Raw genomic sequence first — 13,651 nt, forward strand, 5'->3', positions numbered from 1 at the left:
AAACATACAAAGATCAACAAGAAACACCATATAAAAAAAATTCCAGATTTTTTTTGAGCTTTCTGCATCAAAAAAGTCATTTTTTCTGAAATTTTTGATTTCGTCTCAAAAAGGGGCTGCGCAGGGTATTTGATATCAAAATATTAAAAAAAATAATGATCTTAAACCCTAACTGGAATTTTTTTTCAAGAAAATGCATTGTGATCTGTAAAAATAAGGAGATTTGGATAAATTGGGTGATTACTTTTTAAGATAAAGTTCTTCAAAAGTGGTAGTCTAGCAAAGAGGGGTGCCGACACATTTCGCAAAAAAACTAAGTCCAAACGAATAATTCCTCATGTTCAGCTGCCAATTTTTTTTTTATCTGTCCCCACCTAAACTAAGTAAATGTTTCTTTTTGAAGCTTAAGGGGAACTTGGCACCCTACAACAATCAGACAATACATATCATAACCACATTTTCAGATATAAGGCCTCAAACATGCCTCTTTTAGGGACTATTTGCCAAAAACAGAAAAAGGGTCACTTTTCGAGGTACAAAAATTGATGTAACTTTTGAACCGCTCAACCGATTTCCAAAATTTTTGCACCAAAATTCCTCTTTCTTTGAGTTTTGTCCAAAAAACATGTTTTAAAATGTTTTCTAGGTGGTTCATTTTTTGAGCTGACCTCCCTAGTACTGGAGCATCTGCAAAGGCTATCCTTTTACTTGTTGATAACATAGATATAGATAGGAAGATCAGAACATAGTGATCACATATGCTCCTACATACTACACTGTAAATCACTTGTTTTTATTCAGTTGTGAAGGAGCTCTTGCCTGTCATTAAATTATTATTATTATGTTTATTCAGGCAAAGGCATAATAAAATTACACATTACAAATATCACATTACATAAGCAATTCAATAACAATTAAAATCAGTAATAAATTTTTGTGGATTTCTTAAAATTATTAATTATAAAATATAAGATATCACAGAAGAATTTCACATACCTTAAAATATCACAGTTTAAACTAGTATCGCAGAAATTAAATTACACTGTGCTTGCAAATCTTCGAAGTAAAATAGTTGAAAATTTTAGAAATATCAATAAAAAAGAGAGAAATTAGATAAAACCAGATGAAAATGCCTTTGGCCTTGGATTACCCATAAAGCCTATAAAATAGGCTTATTTACAATGGGGTCCATTTAAGGTGTAATCATTCCGGTTGAGATGTAAAGCCATGGAAAATGAGATTGAATTAATTTTCGCAGCATTAACTATAAATGAAACAGAGCACTAAATTTGAAAGAAAATTACATTTACATAGAAGATATGAAAACAAATACTGAAAGTGAATAAAATGTTTTGGCACATTTCAGGGCATTTATGAAAAAGGATGGGATTTGAAGAGATATTACATAATAATATAATATGAACAATAATATAACATAATATGAACAATAATATAACCTCACTACCCGTTCAACCAGACGCAAAGAAGTGGAGGTTGAGCTCAATAGTAGACGAAGGGGTTGTCAAATTCGCCTTTTGATTGTAGCATCAGAAATTGTTTTACTTTGTTTTTAAAATATTTATTTTTAGAATTTTTAATATTTTCTGGAAGGGAATTCCAATCTTTTGCAGCCGAAGTAGAAAAGGAAGAACTTTCTATGCTTTTAACGTTTTTTTATTGAGAAGTTCATCGTTCCAGATCTAGTACCAAAACAGTTTTTTTTTAGAGAGAAAAGTTCATATAAATATTATGGACATTTACCATTATAGATGTTAAAAGTATGGTTGAGGCGAAGTTGACGGACCCTTCGTTCTACATTAAGCATGTCAGTGATCCTTGTTCTGTTATCAAGGTTAAGAATAAAGCGGACCATTTTGTTTTGGGTAGTCTGGAGTACACCTTTGAGTTTCTTAGTAATTCCTTCATACCAGGAGGTGCACGTATAATCAAAGTGGCACTGAATCAGAGCAGAACATAAAGTTTTACGAGATTTTAGAGATAGACATTTACTATTTCTGTTCAAAAATTTAAGTCTTTGATTGATTTTTTGGATAATGTTGGAGACAATTTCCTCTCCAGATAGAAATTTATCTATCGTAACACCGAGGTATTTTACTGAAGATTGCGAAACAATGTTTTGAACGTTACATGAAATTTTGAAATCATCCTCGGGTACCTGTCCTAATTTATCTCTAGATCTGTTAAGTACTTGGTACTTGTCTTCACATTTGCTTCATTCAAAATCTATGGTCTTTATCTCTCTCTCTCCCCTCTCACATAAAAATATGGAATGGTTCTTATTATCAGATATTTATGTTTTATCTTGTTCTCTGACAGTATGTGCACAAAAAAAAAAAAAATATAATCATGTTCAGACAGTCAGAACCATGCATACAAAATCTGTAGGAGTATCAGGAGTCAAAATATTTTTAAAGATTTTTTTATACTAAATATGTCGACTAGTTGGTGTCAAGCTTCAGAAACCAAATAAATAGATCAGAAAACCAACGATAATCTATTGTTAAACAGTTTACGTCATTTGTTGTGATCTATTGCAGATTCCATTGAAGAGCCAGGAAGAGGGCTGGTGTCATGCTTCCTTCTCAGTCTTTGTCAAAGGTACCAATATTGAACATAACAGTAGACCTATTTACTTCTTTATAACAGGGTAAAGGATGGTGGATGGGGTAGTGGTAAAGCACTCATCGGGCCCAACAAGAGTGAATAATAGTTGCTGATATCTTGTTTTGCAATTGTTATGAAATAAATAAAATTTATATTTATATATGCATATACAAGTGTCTGCCTCTGGTGGTTAAGTCTTAGTTGCCATATTTATATCACCATTGTCCACATATATATATATATGCTTTATGATTCAAACATCTTGAATTTTACATATATGTATTTCTACCTACCGATAGTTTAGTGAGAAATATTTGAAAAAAATGTTCTGGTAATTGACTGATGTGGTAAATGGCATCAGGCCTTGAATCATGTTAGAACTTTTTTTAGTACATGCATTTTAATTAAAATACATCGTGTCTTGATTGATGAATTCTGAACAGGAAGTAGATAAATTCTTTAATAGCTGTATCATCAAATACTTTTCATGGTTGTGTAAGTACCTAGTATGAACTTAATTTGAACAAATTTTAGATAAATATGAAAAAAAATAATGTCATTATTCTTTAATTATGGTTGGATGAAACTGAAATGAATTATGAAAAATCCAGGCTGTTCAATGGATGTCGTAGTGTATATCACACCCAAGTCTTAACCAAACTTAAGATTTGATTCCAAAGCAGGATATAAAAAGGTTAGGAGGTCACCTACCCAAACATCTTGGATTTCTTCATGATGTAAAATCTTATATTTATGAGGGGTTCAGTTATTGTGGTTTTCAAAAAAAAAAAAAAAAAAACAACAACAAAAAAACACAAATTGTAGTTACTTGATTCTGTGGATAAATATAGCTCATGAAGTCTAATACTCCAAAATAAATACTCCACAAAAATGATTGATTTTACAGTACTTCAATTTTCTTTCAAATTAATACCAAACACCATGCGAGACAACAAGAGAGATTACCTGGGTAATACATTTAGTGGATTGCATTTTTCTCATATTTATGAAATAAATAAGCTGGCATTTCATATAGTGATAATATTTGTTTTTCAGGGTGGATGAAATTCACGTGATCACATTAGATCCAAAGTCACAGTCAATGCTAGAGGTGGTGCCAGCTGAGGCAAAGACTAAGTAAGTTAGTGAGCACAACTTGTACAAAATGCTATATATGTGTTAATTGATAACCAGTTCAGGACAAATTTTCTTTAAACCTGTAAAAGTTGTCATTTTCAAGGATTCGATTTTCCATAATATCAATGGATGGAGTAAAACTGAAAAATTAATCCTGTTGAAATTAAAACCAATAGAGGAGAGAACAGTCATGTCATGACCTCCATGAAAAATTAAATTGCAAAAGAAAAAAAAACAATGTCTCCATTATTGAAGGTTACTCTCTGTTATGCTTATAATTAAGTATGTAAATGAAAGTATGTTAATCTGTCAAACATTTACAAGCCTCAAGTTTGATAACTTGATAATCTTCCCCCTCAGGTTGGGATCCTCCATCTCACCCTGATGGGGATAAGAGTTTCTATTAATGAAAAAAATATTGAAAATACTTTGGTTTCCTTTGTTGATTTGATATGCAAGATATCACTATTACACAATTTCTTCCTTAAAAGTGAAAAAGACGAACCCCTCAAGGGGATTGGGGAACCTTAAGCCTTTAAAGAAGAACATGTGTTTTCCAGCCTAACCTAAATCTTTTTTGACAGTTTTCAACAAAGGAGTCATCAAGATTTCTTCTATATATATCATTATTTAAAAAACACTTAAAATACAAATGATTTCCCTGACTGACCTGCTCAGTATTCTTTTCTAAAATGTATTTAAGTAGAATCTTGTGTACCATTTGTTTTTATCTCATATTGCAAAAACCAAACACTCAGCCATCAAGAATCCTTTTCAGTATCACCTGGACCCATTGTTTTATTTTCCATTTTTTGTCTGTGTTCCATTGTCACATTACTGGTACATTATTTAGGTGTACAATATTACAGACTCAGAAAGTATAACGACAACTAGTTCTAAAGACAAGGGTTTCCTATCCCACTACTCCAGAGGCTAGAAACTTGACACGAGGCACCTGTCCATCAAAATGTCTAATGTATAGTGTAGAAGCCAGAGAAAAATCAATAGGGACATTCACATGCCATCTAATGTATAGTGTAGAAGCCAGAGAAAACTTAGGTGACAGATTGTTGATCAGGGACATTCACATGCCATCTAATGTATAGTGTAGAAGCCAGAGAAAAATTAGGTTGACAGATTGTTGATCAATCCAGGGACATTCACATGCCACATAAGAGGATTGTAGTTTGTAAATCAATTATGTTCGTTCTTTGCCTTACATAAGTGTTTATAGCTAGACTTTCATTTTCAGAATAATTCATCATAATTACCAACATGCCTTTCTCAAAATGAAAGAATCAGAACACTGCCTGGATTCAGACTTCACCAAAGACATCATGGCCAAGGGAAAGCTACACAAGGACAGGAAGGTTGCTGTAGTGATTGACTCTTTGAGTTCTCTACTTCTCTTCCGACCAGTGCCATATACTTGTCAGACTCTTCATAAGCTGTCGGACGGTAATAGAATGGGTATGCTTTTATCAGTCAGTCACATTGTACTACATGTATTTGCCATGCTTTAAGCCAGAGGTCCGAGGGAAAACCCTGGGAGCTGAGAGCTATTGTCAAAAATGAAAGTGTGCCATCCTATGTAAATTTGAATGGAAAAATAGATGGTTTATTTTCAGTTAAATGAAGCTCTTAGTCCCTTTGGTCCTCTTAGTTCCCTTGGTCCCCTTAGTCCCTTTAGCCCCCATGGCACCCTTGGCCCTATTTGTTCCCACCAGGTGTACCACTGCCTTTGGTCGCTTGGTCCCCCCCAGATTTATCACTGCTAATCTCATCACCTTACCTCTGGCTCGGTCAGAAAGTGGACTTACCACAGAACCATAACATCATTTGTGTTGGTGATTTTGTTGAACAGCAGCAGGTTTGGGTGGTATGACCAGGTATTGGTGTATTGCTGGATAGATATAGGTAACAAAGCGGAGTTTTTGTGTCACCTGCAGAGCTGGCGGACACTTAGGGATCACTTTGTCCATCATCACGCATCGTCGTCAGCGTCGTCGTTGTTGCAAGGGTACAGATTAAGTTTGATAACTGGGTGTCTGTGACCCTTCTTGGCTGAGTTATGCCCCTTTGAACTTAGAAAATTCTCTGGGAATATTGACTTTCTTTGGTTATGCTTCAAGTTATAGAAATGAAATTTGGTATTACAACTTTATGGTTGATCGTTGCACATCCAGTTCAATTTCTGGGTGACCGTGACACAAACAGTTCCGAGGTACTCTTGTTGTTTATATAAATACTGTTTGATCATATTAAATTAACGGTGTTCTGATTAGAAATGTTCCTAGGTGTATATATACAAGTAGCAAAAATAAAAGGAAGATACATCTTATGAAATCCTGCTGGAGAGTGTGGTAAATGATCTAGTTCTAATTTGTTTTTAACAGGAGCTTCCATTGAACATGTTGTTGCATTGGTACATCATGATCTGCATGAAAGTAACAGCCTCAGTCTGGTGGAGCACACAGCATCAACAGTAATTAGAACGTCACCTTCACAATCTGCAGGACATGAATTCTGCTGTACTACTCTTCATAAAAAGATCTCCGGAAAAATCATCCGAATTGTAAGAAAATTTTGCTAAGTGAGTTCATTGATATTGGTTCTTCAAAAAAATAATTAAGTATAGGTGGGTCCTTATGAGATCATTGAATTTTAAGGCCCTGAAGGGAGAGTTATAGTTGCCGCCTTGTCTGTCCGTCTGTCCATTATAATTTTTTCTGGAGCATAACACAAAAACTTTTAAGAGTCATCAACACAAAATTTCATAAGAAGATAGATCTCAACAAAGAGAAGTGCAGTGCACAAGAACTATGGCACTCTTTTGCATTATTTTTGGAGTTATTGCCCTTTGTTATTTCTCAAACTTAAATTTTGTCCTGAGCATTACACTAAACTTCATAAGGTAGATAGATGTCAACAAGAAGAAGAGCAGTGCACAAGAACCATAACTCTCTTGTTGCCTTTTGTTATATTTCATACTTTTGTCCCATCAGGGGAGCATAATCCGTCTCTGACGGCCCTTGTGTTTTATGTTTAAACAAGAAAACAAAGTTATGTGATGATTCTTTTCTGTGTGCCTTATAACCAAACTAAGCTCTTTATAGGAGCACATGTATACCCTGTTTATAACAGACACCTGTCTATAATAGCCGTTGGTAGCGAGCCCCAATGTAATGAATGTTATGGTAATTGATCCTCTACATAAAGGTCACCTGTCTAAGATGGGCACTTTTCTCTGCTCCATTGACTGACCATTATAGACAGGATTGTATACTATTAACTGAGTGCATTCTCTGTCAGATGATTTAGAAAATTCAACTATTGTAACTGAATTTTGGTTTTATTTTTTAGAAAGAGCATTTCAACATTAGTGACCAATTTGAGATTGAAAACATCACGGAGTTGAAGTCTCTTATCGATGAAACACCACAACAACCTACCGGACAGGTACTAGATGCACTCTCATTTAAAGAATTTTTTATCTGCTTGTACTTTATACCTGGTTTTGTTGGGTTTTCATGACTTAAGATGTGTTAACATACTTTGGTTTCTATGAAGTTAATCAGTTATTAATAAATATTTAGAAATGTTAATTTTGATGTGACTATGTTCAATAAATTTCATAAATACTCATGCATATGTAAATGATATTACTAGATCAGGGTAATGATTGATTGATTACTGTTCTCAGATTTTTCAGTATTTAACTTAAACACATTATCAGAGGCCTCAGAATAAGTTGATCAGCAAAGAGATATATTTATAACACATGGTAAGCATAATCAATGACGGTTCTTCTTTCTGATTGGTTAGTTCATATCTGGGGTGGCCTAAGAATGGACAAGTTTTGATATGTACATATATAAAAGTAAGACTTAGCTAGATATGATGGATAACTCTTGACAGTGTATATAAAAGTGTATATATATGCATTATTAATTAGATACTGTATTGGGTTTAAGGTATATTTGTCAAGCTGAAAACATTTCGTATAAATTTTTGTGAGAAAAAACTATTCTGTCGGCTTCTTTGTTGTCAGAGTCATAAGTTTTGATTTCACCAACGTAGCTTGTTCTTGTTTCTAAACCAGAAGCTGACATCCAACTGACATAATAAACTGTTACTTGTTCCTTTGTGTAAGATCAAAAAACCTTAATTGTTAGTTAATTGCACAGCATTTGCTTCTTTTCATTTCATATGTACAGAAAGAAAAAAACTTTTGAAAAAATTTGAAATAAAAAAAAAAAAAAGAAAAAAACGCCCACACAAAAAAACCTTAAGAAATCATTTGTTGAAAGATATAAGATAACAAATATAAAATTAGTAATCAAAATTGCCTCCCACAGAAGTTAAAAAATACCTGTTCATGTTATGATTTGGTTTTAAAAAAATTCTTTGAAAATGTTTTCTTGTAGGTAGATCCTGCTGCTAATTTGACCTTTAACCTGTCATTGACTGATCAGGAGAAGAAAGCACGAAGCCAGGTGAAACTTCCATATACTTATGACCAGGACAGGTGAGGCAATATATGTAATATATACAATATATAGCCAACCTCAGGACATTCAATTCTATAACGCTATTTAATGACAAAGGGGATAAATTTATGAAAACACTCCAGAAAAATAGCATTCTAATATTGATTTTGTCTGATATTCTGGAAGGTGCTTTCAAATAAAACAGATTTCTTGTATAGCTATAAGCATATCACTGTTTATCCAGCAATAATCCCTTTGCCTTGAAATAACTTCTATTTGTTGTTCAGCAGAAATACTATCGAATAAATGCTATGATCTGTTATATGCCCACTTCAAGAATTTAATTAGTTAGAGATAATATATTTGTCCCTTTGGCTTATTGCAGATTGAACTCAAGAAGACAAAACCACATACCATACAAATCAAAACCACATACCATACAAATCAAAACCACATACCATACAAATCAAAACCACATACCATACAAATCAAAACCACATACCATACAAATCAAAACCAAATCAAAACCACATACCATACAGATCAAAACCACATACCATACAAATCAAAACCACAAACCATACAAATCAAAACAACCATACAAATCAAAACCACATACCATACAAATCAAAACAACCATACAAATCAAAACAACCATACAAATCAATTATGTTATCAGAAATGTGAATTTCCTTGTCTACTCTATGGTTATTACACATTTACTTGCAGATTTCACATCTGTTATGTTCTCTTTCTTTAGTACAGTAAAATCATTAATTTCCCTGGGATTCCAGAAAATTATAAACAGATCACGACTTGACATGGATTTTATTAGTAATGGATTTTGTGTGCCAGATTTATCCACAGAATAAAGTGTCAAAAAAAAGCATATAGTCATATAACCATGAAATTGACAATTTCTGGACAATAACTTGAATTTGCTTCGACCTATCAAAGTCCAATTTCACATGCTACCTTCCCTTCAGGAGTGCTCACTTTGGAGTAAAAATGTCCAAAATCAAGTTCACTTACTATAAATAGAAAATTGATCAGGATCACCAATTACCGAAAAAAAACTTGACTAAACTCAGTCTTCACATGTCATGCTTGAAATTGTTTTTTGAGTGAAAAGATCAAGGTCATTGTTTATAATAAATCTAAAATTGGTCCTGACAATAATGCAAGTTCAGAGCTGTACCTTGTTACAATAATAGTACAACAAAGGTGTAATTGTTGAGATTTTGATGTCTGATATTTGTGTCAAAGCACAATGTTTCCAGTTGCAAATTGATCCAACCCTCAAAAGTTTGCACTCATTTCACAAAAAAAATGATTGTTTTCAAAAGGTTGTGAGCTTCAGTTTTAAATTTGTGTTTGAATACAAAAATCAGTTGTCACATTTATCTATTACTGAACTGACAGTTATAAACCTGTAAGGCACCTAAGAGTGTATATCTTACAATAAGATCTTACAAAATTACATCATTAAAGGAAAAGATGAAATAGAGACAAGTCTACTCTGTATTTTAGTGTGTAATTTCTTTTGTGATTCTGTGATTTGCCAAAAAACACCAGTCCTCATCTCTAATTCCGTCATACTTCATTCTATTTTAACAGGATAGAAGCAACATTAAATAAGTCAGTCGGTGAGGGGAAGATATTCTACCAGCCAGACGAGGCAGATGACTTTGATGAGGAAGATCCTGATGATGACTTGGATGTGTGATAATTCTAGATCTACTATCCTGTATTACAAGTTCAATCTGACCTTGCTGACCAGTGAAGCCTGTATGGAAATTGGAGGAAAAAACAGTAATCATTCTAATTGAGTTGATACAAATTAAAAAAAAACAACTTTTTTTATCAAAATCAGCTATTGTCATTATAATTCTGTCAAAGAATTTCATAAGAACAATTTTTGTCATGTCGTAAAAATATTTTTCTTTGCCATTTTTGGCAAGTGCTACTGTAAACTGTTCCTATTTTCTTCACCTAGATTTTGATAGGACTTTGTAAACATGCAGTGACTTTGACATCCGAGCAAGGAGAAATAATCTAAAATGTTATTTCTGTGAACTGAAGGTAATAAAATATATAGTAACTTTAAAACAATGCAAATTACACATGTTCTTTTTACAACAAACACAGCAATAATGTTTTCAAATTTATTTGAAAATCAACGAGATTGTTTTCAACAAGTGATATGTTCATTAACTTTTAAGTTTTGTACCTGATTTGAAGATGGTTCCTGTCAAATTGACACCCATCATTTACTTTTATAAATACTTAATTAATAGTCAATAATTAATGTCAAAATTTGTCATGTCTTTCATAATATAATCAACAGCAGTCACATTAACCCTCCACAACTCATCATTAGTCGGTAGATAATTACTTTCAAATTAAAACATTGTACAAATCATGAATGGATTACAGTTAAAATGAAACCGTCATCAAGAAGGTTTGGTATGTAATGGTCGTACATGTCGTAGCTTATAATTGTACATTCCTGGAGCAAGGATGGTCAGAGCTTGATGTAACAGGATAGCAGTCATTCCCCAGATCCTGAACTCCCCGCCCAGAAATACAGGCAGGGTGTACCCATTACTAAACTGAGTAGAACCAACATTGACGGGATCACAGAGAGAAGTGAGAGTCCTAGTAAACACAGTGTCCACCTGAAGAAAAGAAAACATCCCACAATTAGCATATTTAGAGTCAAGATAAAAACTATCATCAGACAGAGAGAGCTACATATGTAGCCTAGACAAAAGATCAAACTGACAGAGAGCTGCATATGTAGCCTAGACAAAAGATCAAACTGACAGAGAGCTGCATATGTAGCCTAGACAAAAGATCAAACTGATAGAGAGAGCTACATATGTAGCCTAGACAAAAGATCAAACTGATAGAGAGAGCTACATATGTAGCCTAGACAAAAGATCGAACTGATAGAGAGAGCTACATATGTAGCCTAGACAAAAGATCAAACTGATAGAGAGAGCTACATATGTAGCCTAGACAAAAGATCAAACTGATAGAGAGAGCTACATATGTAGCCTAGACAAAAGATCAAACTGATAGAGAGAGCTACATATGTAGCCTAGACAAAAGATCAAACTAGACAAAAGATAGAGAGAGCTACATATGTAGCCTAGACAAAAGATCAAACATATGTAGCCTAGACAAAAGATCGAACTGATAGAGCTACATATGTAGCCTAGACAAAAGATCAAACTGATAGAGAGAGCTACATATGTAGCCTAGACAAAAGATCAAACTGATAGAGAGAGAGTAGCCTAGACAAAAGATCAAACTGATAGAGAGAGCTACATATGTAGCCTAGACAAAAGATCAAACTGATAGAGAGAGCTACATATGTAGCCTAGACAAAAGATCAAACTGATAGAGAGAGCTACATATGTAGCCTAGACAAAAGATCAAACTGATAGACAGAGCTACATATGTAGCCTAGACAAAAGATCAAACTGATAGACAGAGCTACATATGTAGGTACTATCAAAATCAGCATTTATTCTTCAGATTTTCTTTGTGTTATTACTGTTTATTCTGTGTCAAACATTGATATTATTATATAGACAAAACATAGAATGCCTTATGACCAGCCAGGCTTGTTACCTCTGAATCATCCAACACCAGCTTAGATGTATCCATATCACCACAGAATCCCAAATATGGAGTAACTTCAATTTTCCCATCCTTCTGAAACAAAGCCGTGTAATTAATCCTACTGAATTCCCTCTATCCCACATTGTTTCAAACTGATACATCTGGATATGAAATAAAAGACTGTCCTCAGTTACATAATTTCTTATTCTAGGGAAAGAACAACCTCACCCATACCAATATTTTTGTCCAGTTTTACAGCTTTAAATATGTTTAATCAAGCCAAATAAGAGTATTATACAAATGTTAAAAAAGAATTTTTTCCAGACCTTTTTCAAAATGTGACAGATGTACTTAATTATCCCAATTCATTCTGAAACAAGCTGCTATAAAATTTATGTAAAAATAAACTACAGTTGTAAAAAAATATATAGTACCAGTAGTATATGAAATTGGAATTCAACAAGGCAGCAATCAAATTACTCTTACATTTACATAATTTACACCACTAACAAGTTATAAATTACATAAAAATGCCCATGTAGCTGACTCTCACCTTACTAGGAATCTTCGGCAAATTTCCCCAAATGTTTACGTTCTCAGTTGAAAGACCAATCTCCTCGAATGTTTCTCTCAAGGCAGTTTGGGAAAGGTCAAGGTCAACATCATCTTTCATTCCACCTGGAAAACTAACCACATAATGTTGAAAAATATCAGATAGAAATAGAAACTTGAATGTTGTGTACTGGAAAGCTGTGAGTGAATGATTTTATTATAACCATTATTTCTATTTTGTTTATTGAACCACCAACACCCACTTGGTCATTTTGAGGCATGGTTTCCTTGCAGTAGCTGGTGGCTAGCTAACTGAACAACATGTGGGAGGCATGCAGCATGCTAACCAGACAACTTGGTAAAGTGTCTTGCTCGACCAGGAAAAAATGTTATGATTTATGATCTATGTGTACTGAGAAACATCAAAAACAAACAAAAAAAAAGTAAAAATCAACAAATCACTTCATACTATATATACCTCCTGACATGAGGATCTATTGCAGCAACACTGGAATAACCATCCTAGTGATGGCCGAAGTCAGAGTTTTAACACAGCCATTCCTACAGAAATCTGGGACTACCATCCTAGTGATGGCCCAAGGTCAGACTTTTAACACAGCCATTCCTACAGAAATCTGGGACTACTGTCCAAGTGATGGCCCAAGGTCTGACTTTTAACACAGCCATTCCTACAGAAATCTGGGACTACCGTCCTAGTGATGGCCCAAGGTCAGAGTTTTAACACAGCCATTCCTACAGAAATCTGGGGCTACTGTCCTAGTGATGGCCCAAGGTCTGACTTTTAACACCGCCATTCCTACAGAAATCTGGGGCTACCGTCCAAGTGATGGCCCAAGGTCTGACTTTTAACACAGCCATTCCTACAGAAATCTGGGGCTACCGTCCAAGTGATGGCCCAAGGTCTGACTTTTAACACCGCCATTCCTACAGAAATCTACCATCCTAGTGGTCCTAGAAATCTGAACTACCGTCCTAGTGATGGCTTGGGGTCAAACTTTTAACACAGCCATTCCTACAGAAATCTGCTGGGACTACCGTCCTAGTGATGGCCCGAGGGCAGACTTTTAACACAGCCATTCCTACAGAAATCTGGGGCTACCGTCCTAGTGATGGCCCAAGGTCAGACTTTAACACAGCCAAATCTGGGACTACCATCCTAGTGATGGCCCGAGGTCAGACTTAACACAGCCATTCCT

The 13,651-nt window shown here is 34.3% G+C and overlaps 2 protein-coding genes across 2 annotated transcripts; one reads left to right on the forward strand and one right to left on the reverse strand.

The window, feature by feature from the left end:
• The first annotated feature begins 1,780 nt into the window (after positions 1-1,780).
• LOC132543447 (elongator complex protein 5-like) lies at positions 1,781-10,348 on the forward strand. Its single transcript, XM_060206948.1, has 8 exons — positions 1,781-1,940; positions 2,559-2,619; positions 3,682-3,762; positions 5,015-5,232; positions 6,159-6,337; positions 7,126-7,221; positions 8,190-8,290; positions 9,870-10,348. The coding sequence occupies exons 1-8, from the start codon at positions 1,781-1,783 to the stop codon at positions 9,976-9,978; spliced, it is 1,005 nt and encodes a 334-aa protein (XP_060062931.1). The 3' UTR covers positions 9,979-10,348.
• A 55-nt stretch (positions 10,349-10,403) lies between these two features.
• LOC132543448 (mitochondrial coenzyme A diphosphatase NUDT8-like) lies at positions 10,404-13,377 on the reverse strand. Its single transcript, XM_060206949.1, has 4 exons — positions 13,256-13,377; positions 12,436-12,568; positions 11,892-11,975; positions 10,404-10,930 (listed from the first exon to the last, which is right to left on the reverse strand). Exons 1-4 carry the CDS (start codon positions 13,375-13,377, stop codon positions 10,706-10,708), a joined length of 564 nt encoding a protein of 187 aa, XP_060062932.1. The 3' UTR covers positions 10,404-10,705.
• Between the last annotated feature and the right edge of the window lie 274 nt (positions 13,378-13,651).

This window comes from Ylistrum balloti, unplaced genomic scaffold, assembly GCF_031769215.1.
Source record: "Ylistrum balloti isolate Yb309-2 unplaced genomic scaffold, AGI_CSIRO_Ybal_v1 Utg369756, whole genome shotgun sequence".
NCBI lineage: Eukaryota > Metazoa > Mollusca > Bivalvia > Pectinida > Pectinidae > Ylistrum > Ylistrum balloti.

Bases quoted from the DNA above. Each gene is read 5' to 3' on its own strand.
- LOC132543447 (XM_060206948.1), top strand. From the start codon at position 1,781: ATGGTTGAGGCGAAGTTGACGGACCCTTCGTTCTACATTAAGCATGTC. The intron at 2,620-3,681 runs GTACCAATATTG...TTTGTTTTTCAG, and splicing joins CTTCTCAGTCTTTGTCAAAG to GGTGGATGAAATTCACGTGA. The intron at 6,338-7,125 runs GTAAGAAAATTT...TTTATTTTTTAG, and splicing joins CCGGAAAAATCATCCGAATT to AAAGAGCATTTCAACATTAG.
- LOC132543448 (XM_060206949.1), bottom strand. From the start codon at position 13,377: ATGGCGGTGTTAAAAGTCAGACCTTGGGCCATCACTTGGACGGTAGCC. The intron at 12,569-13,255 runs GTAGGAATGGCG...TTATGTGGTTAG, and splicing joins GACGGTAGCCCCAGATTTCT to TTTTCCAGGTGGAATGAAAG. The intron at 11,976-12,435 runs GTGAGAGTCAGC...GCTTTGTTTCAG, and splicing joins TGCCGAAGATTCCTAGTAAG to AAGGATGGGAAAATTGAAGT.